General features: G+C 52.1%; 1 protein-coding gene across 2 annotated transcripts in view; it reads right to left on the minus strand.

The window, feature by feature from the left end:
* NCS1 (neuronal calcium sensor 1) overlaps window positions 1-6,890 on the minus strand; it is a 61,663-nt gene extending 54,773 nt beyond the window's left edge. Inside the window, exon 1 of one of the 2 annotated variants that reach the window (XM_082614612.1) lies at window positions 6,494-6,890. In XM_082614612.1, coding sequence (XP_082470738.1) covers window positions 6,494-6,557 — 64 coding nt within the window. In that variant the 5' untranslated portion in view covers window positions 6,558-6,890. The remainder of the gene's footprint in view (window positions 1-6,493) is intronic. The other variant, XM_082614611.1, reaches the window with a different exon arrangement.
* Between the last annotated feature and the right edge of the window lie 17,111 nt (window positions 6,891-24,001).

Here is a 24,001-nt window from a genome sequence, read left to right on the forward strand (position 1 = left end):
GACATCCTCATCTCCACCCCAGCAGGGAACCCATCACGGCACCACAGGAGGCACCCGACAGGAGTCAACCTGCCCCGGTTATTTGCCATGTGACCCTGCGAGAGATACTTCACCTCTGGTACTCAACTGGTCCATTAGTAAAACGAGGACTTTGGACTACATGACCCCAAAGTCTCCTCTAGCTCAAAGATTCCAGGATTTTATTTCATGCTAATCAAAGAAATGAATATTGAAACAGTGAGCTACTCTTTTCTTCCTCATCGAGTTGGCAATTATGAAGAAAAACAATAACACTCAGTGCTGGCAAGGATGCAGGGAAATAGGCACTCTCTCATCCACTTTTGCTGAAAATATAAATGGGAACATACTTTGTGGAGAGCAATTGAACAATTTTTTCAATCAAAAGCCTTTTAAGATGTTCCCAGCCTTTAATACCACAACTTCATCTGGGGACTTTTTTTTTTTTTTTTTTTTTTTTTTTTTTTTTCCTTTTTGCGGTATGCGGGCCTCTCACTGCTGTGGCCTCCCCCGTTGCGGAGCACAGGCTCCGGATGCGCAGGCCCAGCGGCCATGGCTCACGGGCCCAGCCGCTCCGCGGCATATGGGATCCTCCCAGACCGGGGCACGAACCCGTATCCCCTGCATCGGCAGGCGGACTCTCAACCACTTGCGCCACCAGGGAGGCCCTCATCTGGGGACATTTATCTTCAAGAAGAGACATGTGCAAAGATTTACTACAAAGATGTTCATGCCGAGATTTAGTACAAAGAAGATTCTTAAGCACTGTTTATATTAGGGAGAAAAAAAACAACCTAAATGTCCAATGGCCAGGGATTCAATAAAATATGTTGCATTCATATGATGTACTGTTAAAAAATCATGGGCAAACATTCACAGTTGTGAGATTTTGAAAAGTTAAAATGTATATAATCCCCAAAATGAAACCTATGTACCAAGTCCTATTGAGTCTTCCCCCTAAATATATGTAGGATCTGTCCTTGACGTCGCCCCCAGTGATACCCCCAATTTATCACCATGATCACCCGGCCTTGATTCCAACCCCCTCCATACTAGGGGCTACGTGCTAAAAGGATATCCAAACCCAAATCTAATGTCTCCGCCACCTCCATCCATAGACGGCCACCCCCGGCCCCGCCCATCTCGGAAAGTGTCCAAAACCCTTCCTACGGCCTTTGGGGCCCTTGGTGAGGGATGGCGTGAGCCCAGGGCACTGGCCAGCTGCATCTGCCCCAGAGGGGCTCAGGCTTGGCCTTGGGAGTAAAGGAATCTGGGCCCAATCCCAAGGCCACGGCCAGGAGGAAGGGCTCTCACCTGACACTGTGAGATACGACATGCCAGAACTCTCTAGGGTGGAGATGGGGGTGGATGGAGCTGGAGGATGCAGATAGAGCCGGAAGAGGTGTTTGGAGGAGGCCTGGGCTCTGGGCCCCGGGGGAGTCCCTGCCCCTCTCTGACCTCTGCTTCTCTCAGCAAGGGGCGGCTGTAAACCAGTGGGCCCGTCCTGCTCTGGAGGACTGAGGACTTGCATCTGAGGGTCAGTTGCCACCAGGAGGGGTTTAAAGGGTCCCCCCAGAACCAGGCACCATGCTAAACCCTTCAAGTGCGCCGATTCCTCCCCCCTCTGGGGCCCCCCTGATGCCTGTTTTCCAGAGGAGGAAAGTGAAGCTCCATGAGACGGGGCTTGCCCAAGGAAAGGGCCAGAACCCCAGCGCATCTGGTCCCCGGGGTCTACTTCCCTCCCTGAGACTCTGTGGCTAAACAGCGCCCCCTCCCGTTCTGGCTCCCGCTCGGACCTCCAAGCCCTCTCCCCTTTAGATCCACAGAGTCACGTGGGCAGGTACTGCAGATGAGCAAACTGGTGCTCAGAGAGGGTAAGCAACTTGCCCAAGGTCACAGAGCCCTGAGTGAGGACCCGGCGCATTCTCCAGGATACTGAGTTTACAACAGGCTTGATATTTCTTGCCCAACCCAGCTTTAACAGTCTAACCTCGATTCCTCCTGCTGCTGCTCTGTTTAGCCTTCAGTGGAATCGGGGAGCGGCCTCCTTGGTCTTACCCGCATGCACACAGGAGGCAGAGGGATCGCAGAAAGCGCCTCCCTCCCTCAGGGCCTTCCCTCTCCTGGGTGGCTTATCCCTTTCTCGGCTGTGGGGCCCTCCACACCACAACCCGCTCATTTATCTTAAGATGGGTGCCAGATACTGCCTCCCCCCAAGGCAATGTCTTGCCCTCCCTGGTCAAGCAGAGTTGGGTGGGGGAAGCACCAATCAGAGAGTATTCCTTATTCTACAGGAACGGACCCTTCCCAAAGCCAGAGAGGCTGGTGACATCCAGCATCTCCCAACCAGACTCCTGGGGGTCCCCTTCTCTGCTCTGGGCCGCAGACGCTTTAGCTGCTGGCTACCCTGACCACCCCCGCATCCAGATGCCCCTCCCTCCACCATTCTGGCATCAAGGGAAAGGCCGAAGAGACCCAAGGTTGGCAAGCAAGGTCAAGGCAGAGCCTGCACTGACCAAGAACAGCAGGGAGGAGGTGACCTCCTCTGAGTTTTGGAAGGAGGCTCCGTGGGGAGAGCCGTGAGCACCACGGGAAGAGAATAAGGGGGAGAGAGGGTGGAGGTTTCTGCCTCTTGGGGCTGGCTGGCTTGGCCCAGAAGAGTTTAAACGGATGCAGCTCAGACCACGACAAACGGCTTGAGCCCCACAAGCTCGGTTTTCTGGACGACCTGGCTAGTTTCCACCTGAGGGCAGGAATTACATCTCTCTCATTCACGTCTCCATCTCTGTGCCCAGGACAGAGTGAGCATTCGGTGAAGGGCAGGTCAGGGCAGCCTCAAAATTAACAAGTGGGATGGGGGTGGGGGAGAGACTGCAGCAGGTCAAACAAGAACCTGCTAAGATTCGGGCAAACCAAAAGTCCCATCTTTCCACGCCTCCTGAGTGCCAGGCACAAAGACCAGGGCCGTAGGAAGGTTCCTTCATGGAGGATGAACTTTGCTCACAAGATATATTTACGACCAGTTCAGGATGAAGCCGAATTGTGTAGTCAAAACAACCTGTTAATAACGATCGCTAACATGCATCCTTGCATCCTTGACAAGTGTGTGTCACGCATCAGGGACCTCTTATCATACGCCTTATACTCTGCTGTATGTGAATCATCTTGTTGCCTCCTTACATGCCCTTGGAGTCAGGGACCATGAGCACAACCATTTTGCAGATGAGGAAACTGAGGCTCAGTTAGGTGAAGGGCTGGCCTGTCCCACAGCCTGGGCACACAGGGATGACAATATCCTCACCAACAAACTGCACAAAAGTGGGCCAGACCTCACAGAAACCGGGCCGCTGGCCACACCGAGCACTGTTTGATGAGTCCCGGCTGGGCAGGGCCTCCGTCTCTCGCAAACCTCCTGCTGCCCCTGGATGTGAACTGTGCCGGGGAGAGTGAGGATTGGATTACGGGGCGCTGACGACTTACAAAATCTTTTCTGCAGGGGAGGGAAAAAAATCTGCTCTGCAGTGTTAAGGCTGAATGACAGAGAGGTTTAGCTAGGCTGAATCCAGATGTGCCGCGGGAGGGCCACACGGTTGGAGCTCTGAGAACTTCTCCTGCGTCCTCACACACACAGATCACCAAGACAGTCTTTCCCAGAGAGCAGGAGACTCACCACCAAGGATGGCAGCCAGCACTGACTTGGGCGTGAACATCTGGGGCTCCCCTCTGGGCCCCCCTCGGCGTTGTGGCTGGCTGTGGGATGCCGAGGTGGCCTAGGACACCAGGTGATGCTTACACATGCCAGGAGGACTCCCAGAACCAGTTGTGGGTCTTCAACTGGGACTCCTCAGAACCAAGGTCTGCATGACAAACACTCGTTAAGGGTACAAATTCGTGGGCCCGGCCCAGACTCTAAGAATCGGAAATCTGGGAGGGTGACCAGACCCAGGCACCTTGGTGTTTAATGGACCCCCCAGGAGATTCTGATATTTGAGAGTCCTTCCTAAGCGCTCCTCTCTTGATCCCCGGGCCTGGAGGTCAAGAACACACACAGAACCCCTTGAACAAAGAGCAGACGGCTTCACATCCCGGCCAAAGGAGGCCCATCTGGGGCCTTAGAACAGGCTGGAGGCTTCTCCTGCTGTTCCCGCCGGGAGACTTTTCATTCAACAGATACCTGTGGCCCTACTAAGTGCCAACGCAACCCGACAGGGAAGGGCCTGCCCTGAGGGAGCCGACATCAGCAAGGGAGATAGATAAGAGTCCCAGGAGCCCACCACGACCTCCATCAGCCCAAACCCAATAAGAGCCCTAGAGGAAAAGTACCCGGCTCACTCTCTCCCTCATTGAAACTGTTCCAGGTCTCCAAAGGCCTTTTAAAATAGCCCAGCCCAGCCCAGCACCATGGGCCTGATTCCTAACAAGGCCTTGTTGACTCATCTTCTACCAAAGTTAACAGATCTGCCCCGAGAGAGGGCGATGGACAAAATGACCCAGGTGCCTTCCCAACCCAGAGGCCACCATCATGGGCTTAGAAATCGGAAAGGGACACACAGAAAACAAGCCCCTCCAGATTTCTCAGTGTGAGCTCTGAGGTCTCTCAAGGGGATTCACTTGGGGGCCAGACAGGCCTGAGTTCGAGACCTGGCACTGCCTGCTGACGGGCCCTGGGATCTCGGGTCCCGCAACTACTGTGAGGATTGAACGCGTTAGGGAGGCAAGGAGCTTGGTGCGTGATGTGCTCCAGAAGCAGGAAACCTGGCTTCACTCAGCTCGCAGGTGATGGAGACACCCTGGTGCAGCCCAAGCTCACCCGCCTTTGAAACCCACTGGACCCTCTGCCTCCCCAAGCCCAGGGGCCCGGGAAGCCCCGTGTGCAGCCTGCCTGCTGACAGCTACAGGCCGCAGCTGGACAGAGCCTGAAGGAAGGCCCAGCAAATCTCACAAAACAGCAGCCAAACTGGGAAGGGCCACCTACACACCTTGGAAAGAAGGTAAGAGCAGCAAGGACGGAGTCCCTGGTCCTCAGAGCCTCAGCCCTTCAAGGAGCAGCTACTGAGATGTGAGCGCCTTGCTGCAGAATTCCACTGGAGAGGGGCCAGTACCTCCCAGTGGACTAGCACCCACTCAGGAAAGACCCCTTCAATCCAAGCACATGGGGGTGAGGGGCATGGAGCTGAAGTGTGGGCTTGGAAAGACCGCCAAACGTGCCCAGAAGACCAATGGAGTGGGGGGAGGGGCGAGCAGAGGTTGTGCAATGCACCATCACAAGCTGCCTCCCAAGCCTCCATCAACGCGTGGAGGTGGCGGTCAATCTGCCTCCGTCTAGGGACGGCACAGAGCGGCTGGACCCACGCAGCCGCCCAGGTGCGGGCTCAGAATCCCAGCCCAAGCCCAGAGCCCCTGCCCCGTTCCAAGTCAGATCCCCAGGCAGAAGCCCTTCCAGACCACTCAGCAGTCCTCCTCCGATCCCCCAAAAGAAAGACCCTAAAAGAAAGACCGTGTGGTCAGGACCCAGTGCCATTAACCCTTGGCACTCTGGGGCAGCTCCAAGAGGTTTGTAGGGAAGGGAGAAGTCTGGTACAGAGAAACTGGAGAGGTGAGGCGACCGGAGAGTTGCGAAGTTGGGCACGTGGAGAGAGACACCCTGGGACAGATCTAGAGAAATCTGAAATTGACAGACCCTCCTCTCAGGGGTGCCCCAGACGGTTAAAAGATGAGATGGACCAGATCACCCAGGGCTGCAGAAACCCATTTCCCAGCTTGGCAGATACAGATAGAAGCTGGGAAGGCGCAGTCAGGGCCAGAGGAGAATTCAGCCTATAAACCTTGCAGCCAAGAGGGTGCCCAGGACCCTTCACCGCTGCCGCTGCCATGAGCTCTCTGACAAGTCTCGCCACCCCACCACACACGATCAGGGCCAGGGAGGGGGCGACAGGCCAACCTCGCATCAGCAGCAGCAGCAGCGGCGGCGGCGGCAGCGGCAGTGGCGGCGGCACCGTGATGCATGAATCACCCGCCCCGCTGCGCTCGTGCCAGTCGGCTCCGCGCAGCCGGAGCCACCTCGCAAGCAGGCGCCCCCTCTCCGCCCCTCGCCCTTGCACACCCCTGCCCTTTTGGACAGTTCTGCTGGGGGGGCCGCGGGGGGCTGGGGACTTCCCTCCGGGTCTGGGGGTGGCCCCGCGCTCGCAGACAGGCGGCACTGGTCCCGGGCGCGCGTGGTTGGGGGGTGTCCTAGAACAATAGGGCCAGGTGTGGGGCTGGGGGCGCGGCCGGGAGCTTCCGAGGGGCCCGGGGCGGGTGCAGGGCAGGGGATGGTCGAGGCAGGGTGGCGGCGTCGTGGGGAGCGGAGAGCGGGCCCGGAGCGGACGCGGGGCGGGGGGTGGGGGTGGGGGTGACCGCGCGTGGGGGGAGGGGCGCGAGGGGGCGGAGGCAGCGCCCGGGAGCGCTGGGCGGGGGTCCCGGCGCGCGCACTCACAGTAGGTTTTCCTGGTCAGCTCCTCCACAACTTCAGGCTTCAACTTGCTGTTGGATTTCCCCATCCTCGGCGGCCGCGGCCCCCGCGCCCCGGGCCGGACCCCGTCGGGGCGCCCAGCGGGAGTGGCTGGGCCGGGGCGGGGTGCGCGGGGGGCCGGCGGGCCGGGGCCGCGCCTTTGTTTGCGGCTCGCGGCGCGGGGCCCGGGGCGAGGGGCAGCCGCTCGGCAGGCCCGGGCCGTCCGGCCGCCGCCCTCTCCGGGCGCCGCGGCGCAGAGCTGCGCTGGGCTGGGCGCCGACGCGGCCGCGGTGTCGCCGCGGTCGTCCCTGGTTACTGAGCTCCGCGGCACATGCTCGCTGCTGCGCTCCCTCTCGCCGCCGCCCCTGCGCTCCCCGCCTCCCGCCTCCCGCCCGCACCGGCGCGCCAGGGGTGGACCCGGAGCCGCCACTCAGCGCCCGGCGCCACCTCCCGCCCCGCACCCGCCCGGCCGGGCCTGCGCCCGCGGAACGACGACCCCGCGAGCGCCAAGCCAAGCTCACAGAGGGGCGCCCCCGGCCTCATCGGTCCCCGGGCGGGAGGGCGAGGTCACCCCCGCCACCTCCCTCGCGGCGATCCGGCCCCCCCCTAGGGCGGAGCCGGGCGGGGGAGGGCCCGGAAGATCTGAAGTGAATGAGGCTGAGGCTCGGCTTGGCGAAATTCATTCATTCGACACTGATTTGTTGGGCGCTGGGGAAGCCAGGGAGCAGGCCAGGCGCAGTCCCAGCCCTGACGGGGCGGGGGCGGGAGGGGAGGACACGTCTCTGCAGGATGTCACATGTGGTGGCTGGTGGGGGGGGCACCTACCGCGGCCTGGGGAAGGTGACCTCCAAGCCAGGGGGGAGGGAGGGTGGTTGGGAACGTGTTCAAGGCCCAGAAAACCTGGAGGAGGGAAGGAGGCCTGAACCCCAGGGAGAGCTCCTCTCCGTGCACGGGACTCCACGCACAGCCCGGGGTATGATGTGAGGCCAGAGAGAAGGGCAAGGACCAGTGGGGACAGGCCTGCGCTCGCCCCAAGGAGCTGGGCCTCTGCGATTTAAGCAAGGAGGTAACAGGGTCAGATCTGCTTTCTCTGCTTCTCTGGCCTCAGTGTGGAGGGGCGCTCTGGTCAGGAGCTGTGGCCCAGACCAGTGGCCAGGGCTCCACCTGGATGGACAGAGGCAAGGGATGGGGGTGGGGTAAGTTTATGGTGAGGGAGAGAGTCTACGTGGGCTTCCAGGACCACCCCATCTCCAATGTGAACATGTTGGGACCTCTTCTGTCCCCTTCCCCAGCTTTATCTTTTTTCTCTTTAGCAACTATCACAGATCTCTTTTTTTAATTTAATTTAATTTTTTCTATACAGAACGTTCTTATTAGTCATCAATTTTATACACATCAGTGTATACATGTCAATCCCAATCGCCCAATTCATGACAGCACCATCCCCACCACCCCTGTGGCTTTCCCCCCTTGGTGTTCATACGTTTGTTCTCTACATCTGTGTCTCAACTTCTGCCCTGCAAACTGGTTCATCTGTACCATTTTCCTAGGTTCCACATACCTGCGTTAATATACGATACTTGTTTTTCTCTTTCTGACTTACTTCACTCTGTATGACAGTCTCTAGGTCCATCCACCTCACTACAAATAACTCAATTTCGTTTCTTATTATGGCTGAGTAATATTCCATTGTATATATGTGCCACATCTTCTTTATCCATTCATCTGTCGATGGACACTTAGGTTGCTTCCATGACCTGGCTATTGTAAATAGTGCTGCAATGAACATTGGGGTGCATGTGTCTTTTTGAATTATGGTTTTCACCCACTTCAGACCTAGGGACACATACAGACTAAAAGTGAGGGGATGGAAAAAGATATTCCATGCAAATGGAAATCAAAAGAAAGCTGGAGTAGCAATACTCATATCAGATAAAATAGACTTTAAAATAAAGAATGTTACAAGAGATAAGGAAGGGCACTACATAATGATCAAGGAATCAATCCAAGAAGAAGATATAACAATTATAAATATATATGCACCCAATATAGGAGCACCTCAATACATAAGGCAACTGCTAACAGCTATAAAAGAAGAAATTGGGGCTTCCCTGGTGGCGCAGTGGTTGAGAGTCCGCCTGCCGCAGGGGACGCGGGTTCGTGCCCCGGTCCAGGAGGATCCCACATGCCGTGGAGCAGCTGGGCCCGTGAGCCATGGCCACTGAGCCTGCGCGTCCGGGGCCTGTGCTCCGCAACGGGAGAGGTCACAACAGTGAGAGGCCCACGTCCCGCAAAAAAAAAAAAAAAAAGAAGAAATCGACAGTAACACAATAATAGTGGGGGATTTTAACACCTCACTTACACCAATGGACAGATCATCCAAAATGAAAATAAATAAGGAAACAGAAGCTTTAAATGACACAATAGACCAGATAGATTTAATTGATATTTATAGGACATTCCATCCAAAAACAGCAGATTACACTTTCTTCTCAAGTGCACACGGAACATTCTCCAGGATAGATCACATCTTGGGTCACAAATCAAGCCTCAGTAAATTTAAGAAAATTGAAATCATATCAAGCATTTTTTCAGACCACAACGCTATGAGATTAGAAATGAATTACAGGGGGAAAAACGTAAAAAACACAAACACATGGAGGCTAAATAAAACACTACTGAATAACCAAGAGATCACTGAAGAAATCAAAGAGGAAATCAAAATATACCTAGAGACAAATGACAATGAAAACACTACGATCCAAAACCCGTGGGATGCAGCAAAAGCAGTTCTAAGAGGGAAGTTTATAGCTATACAATCCTACCTCAAGAAACAAGAAACATCTGAAATAAACAATCTAACCTTACACCTAAATGAACTAGAGAACGAGGAACAAACAATATCACAGATTTCATTAGCAGATTTTTTCGTTGTGTTTTGCTGTCTCCTCAGCTAGAGTATGAGCCCCCCGAGGGCAGGGATTCTTTCTCATTTGTAGTTGTATCTCCAGCACCCGGAAGGCACCTGACTTGCAGTGGCCACTCAGCAAACCTCTGTGAATGAGTGAAGGGCTGAGGGAGGGAGGACACCGGTGCTGGGGGCCTGGGGGTGGACACAGCATGGCAGGAAGAGGCCGCCCTCCTCAGGGCCGCAGGGATGAGGTGGTGGGCAGGGTGTCTTTTTGTCCCCACTTTGGCACAGTGTTCAGACCTCAGGGGATCTGGGAAGCCCGGAGGAACAGGGGAGACAGAAACCCTGCTTCTCAAACCCCCAGATGCCTCCTCCTCCCTCCAGACATGCCCCATTCCAGCCTTCCTCCTGAAGGCCTTGCCTGGCTCGAGCCCCCGGCCCCAGGAAGCCTTCAGAGAGGGGTACACTTGCTGGCCTGCTAGAGCTCATTCTGTCAAGGAAGTGAGGAGGGTACAGACCCCAAGAGCTGGGCCCACAGTTGGAGGGACCCGGTTTAAACGTGGGAACAGGATGTCCCAACCATGAGGACTGGCTAGGAATGGACAGTAGGGAGGGACCCGCGGGGAGGGGTTTAGAGCTGGCCAGCCCAGCCTGAGCGTCCTGCCTGGGAGGAGGGGGAGCCAGCAAGGGGACCAAGGCCTAGTTGGGATGACAGTGACAGCGGTAGCAATTAAAGCCCTAAATCCAGGTGCTCCTCCTGTATTTCTTGCCCACTGTCTACATGCCAGGCACTGTGCTGAGCACTGGGGACACCACCGTGACCCACGTGGTCCATTTCCTCAGGGAGCTCAGGGACCTCCCCCTCCCGTCTGCCCCACATTGGTCCCCAAATCACACCGGTGACAAACACCACGGAAGGATGTGAACCATATACAGAAACTCCTGTGGGGGCAGGGAGCTTCCTGCGGGCTTCACAGATTCACTCTGTCATTCAGCAAGCATTTACTGAGCACCTACTATGTGCCGGGCCTAGAGGATAGAGATGAAACTCCTGCTGTTGTGGAGTGTACAGTTAATGAGGGCAGAGTGATATAAACAAAATTCATGAGTAAAATATATAATGTCAGAGGTGAAATATAACAATAAGGCAGGGAAGGCGGATGGCAAGTGCTGGGGTGGGAGCTGTGAGATGTTTCCTGGCAGGGAGCCCTCACTGAAGAGGTGCTATTTGAACAAGGACCTGAAGGAGGGGGATGCCCTGCAGTGGAGCCTGGTGGCCTGTGTGTGGCCTGGCAGGGGCGCAGCAAGATGGGGCTTAGAGAGTGAGGCAGAGATGGGAGATGAGGTCAGACTCAGGGATCTGTTGGTACTTAGCCGGATCCCTGGGCTGCTGCACACTGACTCCAGGCAGGTGGGGTGGAAACAGGGACCCTTGGGAGGTCACAGCATCATCAGCTGGGGCGGTGGTGGCCGGGTCCAGCGTGGCAGCGAGGGCATAGAGGGAACTGGTTAGACTCGGTTATATTTTGAAGGCACAGACGGCAGGATACCTGAATGGATTGGGTAGGGGCGTGAGACAAAGGAAGAAGGGAATCAAGGCCAAGGATTTTGACCTAAGCCACTGGGAGAATGGTTTCCATTTGCTACCGTGGGGAGTGGCCAGGTTTGCAGGCGGATAGAGCAGGAGTCCGGCTCTGGACGTGTGAGGTATGGGAGGCTTATTAGACATCCAAGGGGAGATGCTGAAGAGGCAGGTGACACAGGCGCCTGGAGTTCATGGAGAGGTCCAGGCTGCAGGGATCAGCTGGGGAGTCATCCTGGCAGAGATAGAATTTAAAGCCCTGCGACAGGATAAGGTCACTAAGGGAGCATATAGATATATAGGAGCTGGTCGGGCAAGGCTGGGCAGAGTGTTCCGGGCCCCCATGACGTGGGGAGGGCATGTGGGAAGGTGCTGGGCCTTGGGGCCAGCCTCACCCTCTTTCCTGACCTGGATTTCAGCCCAAAGGGTCCCTGCCAACATCCAAATACCTTATCCTGAGCCACCCCGGACTAAGCGCTCAGATCCACTCTCTGATGCCCGGGTCGTTCTGAGAGCACCGGTTCTGGGTCTTTCTGCCACAAGAATTTGGTGTTTAAGGTGAAGAAAAACGTGCAGCCAGGCTTCAAGCCAGGGTTTCACGACCAGATTCCCACTTTCAGAGGCCCCTTCTGGCTGCTGTGGATTGCAGGGGACAGAGTCAAAGCCCAGAGGCCGGTGAAGAGCCAGGCAGTTTGAGTGGCAACTGATTAGATAGGGGTTGGGGGGATGAGAGAGAGGAAGGGACGGAATGGATCCCTGGTGGGGGGGGGGGGAGGGAGAGCCCAGCAAGGAGCAGGTCATAAACCAGTGCGCACAGAATCATCGAATTAGCTCCATATACCTATGTAGAAAGCAGTCTGAAGTGTATACCTCCAGGGGGTTACAGCAATTGCTACCAGCATATGTGGGATTATAGGTCATTTTATTTTCTTCTCTCATCTGTATTTTTCCTTGTGTTTTCAAAAATTGGGACGGGACTTCCTTTGTGGTCTTATGGTTAGGACTCAGTGCTTTCACTGCCGTGGCCCCGGGTTCAATCCCTGGTAGGAGAACTAAGATCCAGCAAGCCGCTCAGCGGAAAAAAAAAAAAGGGATCTAATTCACATAACATAAATATACCATTTTAAAGTATATAATTCAGTAGTTTTAGTATATTCACTAGGTTCTGCAGCCATTATCACTACCTAATTCCAGAATCTCCTCTGTGTCTTATATAGACTGTTTTCTACAACTAAATGCATTGCTTTTGAATAAGAAAAATATTTGATAAGTCATTTTGCTCAGCTGCCAGTAGCCCCAGGAATACGCATTCCTGAGTCAGCTGCTAGAGCTCGTGGATGACCTGGTTGCCCAGCCCCCTTCCAGACATGGTGAATCTGAAGGAGGTGGCATCATGGCCTTGGAATCTGCATTTTAACCCAGCATCTGGTCTCCCTCTCTCGCCTTTCAGCTGAGAGTCCCATCCCTTGTGTTATAAGCTCACCTGGGAGAGTGACCCCAGACGCTTGCTTGGTAGTTCTTCCAGAAAGCTTTTGGTCGGGGGGAGGGAGAAATGACACACATGTGGTGGGCAGAGTCAGGATTAAAGATTCCCCCAGGTCACTGCATCCTGGGTGTCGGTCACCTCTTCTGCCTGATCAACAGCTCCATCCTGATCTCTTCCAAGTCTCAGTCCATGTATCCAGTGCCTTATGGGGTGTGTGCGTTTGAACGTCTCGCTAGCATTTTTTTTTTTTTTTTTTTTTTGCTTGTCGTGTCTTCATTCAGCTTCCATCAGAAACGTATAGCACAGATGTAGCCTCACCCCACCTGCCTCTGTGCTTGGGACTCCCCCCACCTCAGGTGGCCACCTCTGCTGCCAGTTGGTCCAAGTCCTCTGTTTCCCGGGGTCCTTGTTCAGTGAACTCACTGCTTAGCTGCCACGCCTTTACCATGCCCTTGGCATCGCCAGCAGCCAGGAGCTGAGTCTGCTGACGATTGAATTCAAGACAGTAGACCGGGCTTTCATCCTGGGTTTGCTTGATCGAAACTGTGCATTTGGACGTCTCACTAGCATCTCATCACAACAGAAACATAACTTATCCCCTCCCTCCCAAAAAGAACCTTCTCCCCTTGGGCACATGGCGCCCCCCATACTCAGTGGCTCCAGTCAGAAATCTGAAACATCTTAGGCTCCTCCCTCTCCCCAGGAACTCCCCTCTCTAGATCCATCAACCTGGTCCATGGGATTTCACTGACTAAATAGCCCTCAAGGTGTTAACGCTTTTCTCCACTCCTCCCCAGCCCACAACAGGTCTAATCCAGCCACTGCCCTTTCTCAAAGCCACCATCTCCTGCCTCATCTCTTGGTCCCCCTAACAAGCTGTTACCCCGCCGGGGCTGCCCTCCCACCCCCTCCCATATTGCAGTGACTGCCTAGGCCTTCAAGCTCCAACACGGAAACCCCTCCCACACCTGCAGCCACTGAGCACCTGAGACGTGGCCGATCCAATGGAGATGTGCTCTCTGCACAAAGTACACACTGGATTTCGAAGGGTCATACAAAATAAAAAGAATGAAAACTATCTCATTCATATATTTTAAAAATTTGATTACACATTGAACCAATAATATTTTGGCTATAATGGGTGAAATATATTATTAAAATTAATTCCATCTGTTTCTTTTAGTTTTTTTTAAATGAACCTACTAGAAAATATAAACTTCCACCTGTGGCCACATTACATTCCTAACAGACAGTGCTGTCTTGGACATCCCTTCTAGTCTCCATTTAAGCATCACCTCCACAGAGCCTTCCCGGGGTCCCACAGGTGACCTCATGCCCCCCTAGTGTGCACCTACGCCCAACGGCACCTGGTCCTGGGGTTTGCAGCACTTTATGTGATTTAAGGAGGTGTGTCCCAAGGAAGTCCTTTCCGATCCCTCGTTCCATCGGTCAGGTGGGTGCGAATGGGGGCTGCCCAGGTACAGCCAGCTGCTAGGAGTGGGGGGAAGGGTTTGCTGGAATTTGGCCCAGTGTGGGGAGGCAGAGGAGGGGACCCAGTGAATCCCCGGCGTGGAGCATGCATCCTGAGGCCCAGGTTCAGGCCTGATCCTGTTCCTCATGCACTGTGTGGCTTTGGGCAAATCATTTCCATCTCATGGACGAATCTGATCTTCTCATGAGGGGAGGGTTTATGAGCATCAAAAAGGCTGGGCACAAGCGCACGACAAACAGTTAACATCTTTAACCTATTAAGAACTTTCTAGGCTAAGAAGCAAACGGTGAGCCCCCAATTGAAAGTGGGGAAAGGACTCAAGGAGGTGATACTGGAGCGAATGCAAGCCTCCCGTCAGCACAAAAGCCGTCCCTGACAACTCATTAGAGGAGCACAAAACAAACTGGAAAAAAAAAAGAGTCCGTGACCATAACCCAGTGTTGGCAAAGAAGTGAGAAAATGGGCAACCAGCCACTGCCAGGCAGGTTGAGTTGGTACAACCTTTCTGAAGAACATTTCGGCAGTAAATATCCATAGTCTCTGACTCAGCAATTCCACTTCTAGGAAATTACCCGAAGCCAACAACTGGAGCTCTACACAAGTGTTTAGCTTCAAGGACATTACTACAGCGGCACTTATATAACGACAACAACAAAAATGGAAACAACCTAGGGGCCTCCCTGGTGGCGCAGTGGTTGGGGGTCCGCCTGCCGATGCAGGGGATGCGGGTTCGTGCCCCGGTCTGGGAGGATCCCGTGTGCCGCGGAGCGGCTGGGCCCGTGGGCCATGGCCGCTGGGCCTGCGCGTCCGGAGCCTGTGCTCCGCAACGGGAGAGGCCACAACAGTGGGAGGCCCGCATACCGCAAAAAAAAAAAAAAAAAAAAAAAAAAAAAAAAAATGGAAACAACCTACATATCCGAAACCGAGGGATTCCATTATCCATACCATGGAATCCTGTCCAACAGTATTAAATTACAGCATGGACAGAAATCTACTTACATGACACAGATCCGTTAACAGCACAAAAAAGTTTCAGAAATCCCAGGACGATGCCAACTGTGGGACGAAAAAAAAATCTGTGTTCTTCATTGTGTGTGTGTGATTTTTTTTTGGCCACACCGTGCAGCATGCAAGATCTTAGTTCCCAGACCAGGCATGGAACCCATGCCCCCTGCAGTGGAGGCGCAGAGTCTTAACCACTGGACCGCCAGGGAAGTCCCTGTGTTTTTTAATTAAGTAGTTTTTAATCATATTTTTTCTCCAAATTATAAAAAGATTATCAAAAGTATATAATCCAGTATCTCCTGAAGAAAAACCAGTCTCAGTCGTACACATGTCCTGTGGGGAAAAGGGTTCCCTGGTCAAATGCTTTGGGGGGATATCCCATCTAAGAGTCAGGCACATTAGCATACTAAAGGCTCTGAGAAATCCTGCGGGAAAGAAATTTGTTTTATTTCAGTATTTCTACTCTTATTTTTTCCTTAACTCCAGATAGCATTTGAAGAACTGATGTCCTGTGGAATACACAAACATGAGGAATCCACTGTTTTATGGGTTCTCCCGTGGGAGAAATGATGTAATGAAGAGGTGAAATGGATGGAGGCGAAGCATTGAGTCTTTAGTTGTCATATTCACAGGGTCGGCACTGCTAGAGAGAGCCCGCCCAGTGGCCAGCTGTCTCCCCGTCTCAGACGTCCTGCAGGTACCTGGCCCACAGTGGGAGCTGCATGACCACAGGGTGGGTCCAGCTGAGCTGATTCACCCTGTCGCCAAAACATGCTGCAGTGGGCTGCTGACTCCAGCCCGTGGGCAGTGGCTGCTGTAGCATTGTGTTGGGCAGGGGTTGGGCTGGAGAGAGTGGCATGAACCACTGCACTGCGGGTCATGGCCATCACGGAGGAAGAGGCAGCACTGTGTACCTCCGTGTTCCCTTGGGAAGAATTCTGTGGTCTTTCCCATCCTTTCCTGCGGGGCAGGCTACATCATTCACCCCGAGCGAATTACCACCCAGTCAGGGCAAATGGCGATTGGAGAGGACAACTAAGACCGCTGCAACTAAGACCCGGCGCAGCCAAATAAATAAATATTAAAAAATAAAATAGGGCTTCCCTGGTGGCGCAGTGGTTGAGAGTCCGCCTGCCAGTGCAGGGGACGAGGGTTCGTGCCCCGGTTCGGGAGGATCCCACATGCCGCGGAGCGGCTGGACCCGTGAGCCATGGCCGCCGAGCCTGCGCGTCCGGAGCCTGTGCTCCGCAGCGGGAGAGGCCACAACTGTGAGAGGCCCGTGTACTGCAAAAAATAATAATAATAAAAAAAAATAGTAGAATAAAATAAAGCCCTCATTCTCAACGGCCGCTGGGCCATCACTAACATACTGACGTGCAGACCACACACCCACTCCCCCAGCCCAGGGAAATTCACACACCCACTCCCCCAGCCCAGGGAAATTCACGCTCCCTCACTGACTGCTGGCCAAGGATGCCTGACCCAGGGCTCCATGCCCAGTATGGGATCCCTGCCCGCCCTTCGAAGCCCAACCCACTGCGGGGGACTCAGAAGGGGTCTTCGTGTGGATTCTGGGAATAAAGAGGCAGAATGCTGCACATTAGGATGTAGGAAAAGCTCCTCTGGTGGGTGAGGGCACAGGGCTGAGAGTTTGGAGGAGGAGTTCTAGAAGTGTCTTTCCTGGACCCCCCAGCCCCCATCTTTCTGGCCCTTCATTTATAAAAGAATGGCCTCTGCTTCTCCTGACTGTGAAATGCTTCTAGAGCTAGCAGGGCCACACGCCCCCTCGCCCCACAACAGGTTAAGTGTGGGCTGGGGGCTGGAGAGGGGACGTCCTTCCCCCCTCGCTCCCACTCCGAGAGCCCATCCAGCAGCACACCTGATCCGAGTCCCAAGTCGCTCCCAGGCTGGGGGCGGGAAGGGCAGATATGCCCTGATGTCCGTGGAACTCGGCCTCTCTCGCCTTCCTGCCCAGCCCACCAGTTTCTGCTTCTTGTGGTTCTCTGCCCCACTCCATTTGAAGGACACCTGCCAACAGCAAGCTGACAGCAGGGCCCTGCAGGTGACAGAGTGCCCCTCGGGGCCTGGGGCCTGGGGTGAGACTGAAAACAACCAACCAGAGGGAAAACAGGCATAGCTTCTGGCTCCTTCCAAAGAGGCTGGTGGCTCGGGGGTGATTTAAGGGCCAGCTTGTCTCCAAGGGTGAGGATGGGTCCTGAGCCTGGAAGGCCATGGGAGCCAGTGCAGGCTGTGGGGTGGGGGAGGCCCTGTGATGACTTGTCCCCTTACTGCCCGTGTGGCCCTAGGTTCTCCCTTGTTCTGCTGCATGGCCAGGTTTCCCGGCAGTTCCCTCCGGAGAAGTAAATATAGCCTTGTTAATAATTCTGTCTGAATCACCCGGCCTCTGGCTGCTCTGTGCTAAGAGTGGTTCATAGGGGCCTGGAGAGACTCATAACCGGGAGGTTAAACACGACTGAAAATCAATGAGGCCACCCGCTAATGGGTTTTATGAGGCCTGGACCAGGAAAAGGCAGGAGCCACAACAGTCGGGGCCACCAACATGCATGTGGGCAAAGGAGCCCGCATGTGAATTCCAGAAGAGGTAAAGAAGTTTTCTCTCAAAACCAACAAAATCAGCTTTTATCCCAGGCTCAGCCCTGGAAGGCTTGTTGCTTCCAGTCAAAACCCAGAGTGGTGGGTAGGAAGGACTCGCCCCAGGATACAGCACAGCTGGGCTCCAAGTCCGGCACTTGCTGTGTGGCCGTGCGCAGGTCAGTTGCCCCCTGGGACCTCACCTTGGCTGCCTGGTCTATGGAACTGGGCGGGCCCCCTTTCGTGCTCAGTGTTGGGTCTGGGGTCAGGGTTGCTGAAATCCCACCTGGCTGCCTGCCCTCAGGGCATCGGTGATGAATGAACGTCATCAGCAGATTCTCAGGAAGGACACCTTGTATAAACCATCCCCTCCCTTCCCATGACAGCCCCTCCACCTCTGCTAACTCCCCCCTTCTCGTCTCAGAATTCAATGTTTTCCAGGGAGCCTTCCAGAACCCTCCAGGCAGACTGCAAAGGTTCCTCAGGGCTTCCTGATCCCTTGTGCATCCCTTCTGTCAGAGTGTCTGTCTGCTGGAACACTTCAGAGTAACAGAAAACCTGACCTAAACTGGCTAGAGCATAAAGGGAACTTTGATGCATGTAACTCAGGAGTCCAGCAGTATCTGCCTTCAGGCAAGGCTTGGTCCCGGCTTATAGGCTATGAGAGGATCTGGGTTTCCTCTCTCCGTTTCTGGCTCTGCATCCGCAGTGTTAGGGCCATTCTCAGGAAGCCTCTCCAACGTGCTGCAGGTGGCAGTTTAGGCGTCCCACTTGGTGTTCACATCTTGCTGAAAGCAACCCACTTCCTCCCCGCCCTCATCCTGCCAACCAATCAATGTAGTGGGGTGGGGAGACAAGGGATGTGCTGATCAGTTTCAATCACTTGAGGTTCAAGCCTAGAGTTAGGAGTATGGGGTCAGTCTCCTCCAAAACACAAGCCTGAGAAATCTGAGGTCCAGTTTGGGATAGAGAAGAGATAAAAGTGCGAGAGGCAGCCAGGCCATGTCCCCACATCGCTCCTTTGTGCTGTAGTTACCAGCGCACTAGATGATCAGGGTGCAGTCTGACCACATCACTTCCCTGATAAAACTTGCCAGCGCCTTCCCACTGTCTTCATGGTGAAGGCCAGCCTCCTCAGCAGAGGGTCTCCTGATACAGCCCACATCTGCTTTTCTAGTCTCATCCCTCTCTGCTCCCGACTTCCCACTCATGATTCCAGCTCTACTGGATTCGTCCCAATGTGCCAGGATCTCATCACTGGCCTTAGCACATGCCATTCCCCCCACCCAAACACCTTTCCATCGCTGCCTGCTTCATTGAGCTAATCCATACAAAACGGTACTTCCTCCATGAAGCCCTCCTTGACCTACCTAGGGTTGGGTGCACAGGCTCTGTGCTCCCACAGACACCTCTCAGTTTGGACCACTATTTTTTTAACAGCTTTTGTCAGCTATGATTCACATACCATACAATTCACACATGTAAACTGTACATTTAATGGTTTTTAGTATATTCAGTGTTGTACAACCATCACCAAAATTTTAGAACATTTTCATCACTTCAAAAAAAAACTCTTCTAAAAAAAAAAGTGTATATATGTATATCTGATTCACTTTGCTGTACACCTGAAACACAACACTGAAAATCAACTATACTCCAATAAAAATTAAAAACAGCAGCAGCAAAACTCACTCTTTAGCAGTCACCCCTTGCAACCCCCCTCCCTCAGCCCCTGGCAACCACTAATCTACTTTCAGTCTCTACAGACTTACCTATTCTGGACATATATACATGGAATCGTACAATATGCGGCCTTTGTGTTTTCTTTCATTTAGCAAAATGTTGTCAAGTTTCATCCATGTGGTAACATGTATCAGTACTTCATGCTTTTTTTATTGCTGAATAATATTCCTTTGTATAGGTAACCACTTTTATTTACCCATTCATCAGTGATGGACATTTGGGTTATTTCCAATTTTAGGCTATCAGGAGTAATGCTTCTATGGATATTTGTATCCAAGTTTTTATGTGGACCTGTGTCTTCATTTCTCTTGGCTGTGTACCTAAGAGTAGAATTGCTGAGTCACATGGTAACTCTACACGTCGTCTTTGGAGGAACTGCCAAACTTTTCTGAAGCAGCTGCAGCATTTTATACATTCCCATCAGCAAGTGTGTAAGGATTTCAATTTCTCCACATCCTCACCAACACTTGTTATTATATATTTTTTATTATAGCCACCCTAGTAGTGTGAAGTAGTATCTCACTAATTTTGATTCACTTTTCTCTGGATGTTGAGAGTCTTTTCAGATGCTTGCTGGCCATCTGCCTATCTTCTTTATAGAAATGGCTATTCAGATGCCAAGACCATTTCACTGGGGTAAGGACAGTCTTATCAACTAACGGTACTGGGAAAACTGGATATCCACACGCAAGAGAATGAAGCTGGATCCTCATCCTTACACTATACACAAAAATGAACTCAAAATGGATCAAACTAAACCTAAGACCTAAAACTCTTAGAAAAAAAAATAAAAGCTTCGTGGCATTGGATCTGGCAATGATTTCTTGGCAACAACAAAATAAATAAATTGGACTTAATCAAAATTTAAAAATTTTGTGCAGCAAAGGACACTATCAAGAGTGAAAATTCAACCCACAGAGTGGGAGAAAATACTGCAAACCATGTATCTGATAAAAGATTAGTATCCAGGGTATATAAAGAACTCCTACAACTCAACAACAAAAAAACCCAATCCAAAAATGGGCAAAGGGAACTTTGAGGACACTAAGTGAAATAGGCCAGTCACAACAGACAAATACTGTGTGATTCCATTTATACGAGGTGTCTATAGTAGTCAGATTCATAGACAAAGTAGAATGGGGGGGGGGTGCCAGGGATTTGTGGGGTAAGGGAGAATAAGGAGTTGTGGTTTAGTGGGTGTCGAGTTTCAGTTTTGCAAGATGAAAAGAGTTCTGGAGATTGGTTGCAGAACAACGTGAATGTATTTAACGCGACTGAACCATACACTTAAAAATGGTTAAGATGATAAATTTATGTATATTTTACCATAATTAAAACTAAACTAAAACTAAAATGAGCTAAGGACTTGAATGGACATTTTCTCTGAAGAAGATAAACAAATGGCCAAGAAGCACAGAAAAGATGCTCAACATCACCGTTCATGAGGGACATGCAAATCAAGACCACAATGAGATACCAAGTCACAGCCACTATGATGGCTATGCTAAAAACAAAATCACCTACAAAATAATAAGTGTCGGCAAAGAACACTCGTGGAGAAACTGGAATCCTTGTGCACTGCTAGTGGGAATGTAAAATGGTGCACCTGCTGTGGAAAATGGTATGGCAGTTCCTCCAAAATTTAAATACAAAACTACCATATGATCCAGCAATCCACTTCTGGGTATGTACTCAAAAGAGTTGAAAACAGGGCTTCCCTGGTGGCACAGTGGCTAAGAATCTGCCTGTCCATGCAGGGGTCACGGGTTCGAGCCTTGGTCCGGGGAGATCCCACATGCGGCGGAGCAACTAAGCCCGTGTGCCACAATTACTGAGCCTGTGCTCTAGAGGCCACGCGCCGCAACTCCTGAGCCTGCGTGCTGCAACTACTGAAGCCTGTACGCCTAGAGCCTGTGCTCCACCAACAAGCCACCGAAACGAGAAGCCTGCGTGCCACAACTAGAGAAAGACTGTGCACAGCAACAGACCCAACGTAGCCAAAAAAAAAAAAAAAGAGTTGTAAACAGAGACTTGAATAGATATTTGTACACCCATGTTCACAGCAGCACTACTCACAATAACCAAAGAGTGGAAGCAATCCAAGTATTCATCAATGGATGAATGGATAAACAGAATATGGTATGTCTATATATACATAAAATGGAATGTTGTTCAGTCTTAAAAAGGAGTGAAATTCTCATACACATTACAGATGAACCTTGAAATTATTATGCTAAGTGAAACACCTATTCAGATCCTTTGCCCATTTAAAAAATGGGTTATCTTTTTATTGAGTTGTAAGAGTTCTTCATATATCCTGGAGACAAGACCATTCTCAGATATACAGTCTACAAGTATTTGGGTTGTCTTTTCACTTTCTTGATGATGTCCTTTGAAGCATGGAAGTTTTAATTTTCATCAACTCCAGTTTATCTTTTTTCTTTATTGTTTGTCTTTGGTGTCTTATCTAAGAAACCATTGCCTAATAATACAAGGTCATAAAGATTTACTCCTGTGTTTTCTTCTAAGAGTTTTATAGCTTTAAGTGTATGGTTCATTTTGAGGTAATTTTGGTATATGGTGTGAGGCAGGGTTACAAACTTACTTTTTGCATGGGGATGTCCAGTTGTCCTTAGCAGCATTGGTTGGAAAAAAAAAATTCTTTCCAGATTGAATGGTTTTGGAACACTTGCCGAAAATCAATTGACCATAGATAAATGGGTTTATTTCAAGACTTTCTATTTTATCTCATTGAGCTCTACATTTATACTTCTATCACTACCACATTCTTCGATCACTACAGTTTTTTAGCAAGTTTTGAAATTGAGATGGGGGAATCCATCAGCTTTGTCCCTTGTTTTCAAGGTTGTTCTGGCTATTCCGGATCCCTTGCATTGCATATGAATTTTAAGATCAGCTTGTGAATTTCTGCAAAGAAACCAGCTGGGATTTGGGTAGGGATTACAATGAATTTGGAGATCAATTTGGGGAGTATCGTCATCTTTAACAATATTGTTTCCTGATCCATGAATATGAGATGGCTTTCTATTTATTTAGATCGTCTTTCAGTGTTTTTGTTTTCAGAATATTAATTTTACACTTCTTCTGTTAAGTATATGTTTTATTCTTTTTGATGCTGTTGTAAATGGAAATGCTTTAATTTCATTTTTTGGATTGTTCATTGCAAGTATATAGAAATAGTTGATTTCTGTATATTGACCATGCATCCTCCTTGCTTGCTTTTGCACCTATATGCTTAACACAGTAGGCAGGCACTTGGCCAAGGCATGGCAAAGGCTGGGAGTGGGGCAAGACTGGAGGTCAGGCCACCAGCTGCAAGGCAGCAGCTGATGTTGTAATCCAGGTTACGGGTGAGTGTGGCTGGCCTGGCTAGTGGCAGTGGGGAGAGAGAAATGGGTAGGCTTGAGCCACAGGACTGTGATGGGGTGAGGGAAAGGGAAGTGTCAAGGATAAGGCCCAAGTTTTTGGCCTGGATCACATTTACTAGGATTGGGGAGGAGACGTGGTAATTTCATTTTGAAAGTGTAGCTTTGAAGTGCCTTTAAAACAGTCCAGGGACTTCCCTGGCGGGCCAGTGGTTAAGACTCCATGCTTCCACTGCAGGGGACACGGGTTCGACCCCTGGTCAGGGAATTAAGATCCCGCATGCCACGCGGCGCGGCCAAAAACACAAAAACAAAACAGTCCAGGAGGCAGCTGGATAAACCATTAGCAGCTCAGGACAGTTCTAGGCTGGGAATACGATCCTGGGGTTCAGAGAGCAGAAGAGAGCTGGGGCAGTGCCGAGGAGCCCAACACCGAAGGGTTGGGCACAGGAAGCCGACTGTGGCCAAGCAGCTGGAGAGAAAAGGAAAACTACCGGGAAGTCTAACCTGGCTGGCGTGGAATTCCGAGGAGGGAGGCAGTGGGTGCAAGGTGATGTGGCCAAGGGTGAAAGGGGAGGGGTCCCACCGTGCCACAGGCTGCTACAGTCGCGGCAGGTAATAACCAAGCCCCAGAGGCTGCGGGAGACTTTGGCCAGTGGAACCCAGACCTCAGTGAGTTGGGGGTACTGGAGGGGAAAGAGGCAGACCTGAGAAGTCCACCCTGTAAGTGGAGGGCGGGGGCTGCAGCTTGGCCTAGGGAGATGTTTTTTTTTTAATGGGAAGAAAACTTCTTGATCAAGCCGTACTGCTGATGCGAAGGGGCCAGTTAAAATGGAAAGGGTGGGAGGCAGGAGGGGAGAAAGCGGGGGCAGCAGTCATGCGCTCAACTCTCCCCCACGCACCCCCCCTTATTGCTCTCCCATCATGCGGTGGAAACCAGGCTCACATCATTTTATGCTGTGGTCCTGCAAATACTAGTGCGTTGAGGAGGGCTTTCAGCCCTCGGTGAGGTTTGCAGCCTAGAACCCGGGCCCTGAATGAGACACGTGGTGCTAAGTGTATAAACAAGACTTAAAAGCTCGGTTGGTTGTGCAGATGTTTCCATGAGCAGATTCCTTGTTTTTTATGAAAGTCAGCAACCCTGGCAAACTGGGAAGGAGTGGTGCAGGGTGCAGCTCCTGCAAGGGGCACACTGACCCCCTAAAATCCAGCCCCCAAACCGCTGAGGCAGCTTCTCTCCACGTGGTGGGGGCCAGGCCAGCTCTAGGGCTGGATGGATGCTCGGAAGCGCCCGTT

The sequence above is a fragment of the Mesoplodon mirus genome (genome assembly GCF_964341445.2).
Source record: "Mesoplodon mirus genome assembly, chromosome: 1".
NCBI lineage: Eukaryota > Metazoa > Chordata > Mammalia > Artiodactyla > Ziphiidae > Mesoplodon > Mesoplodon mirus.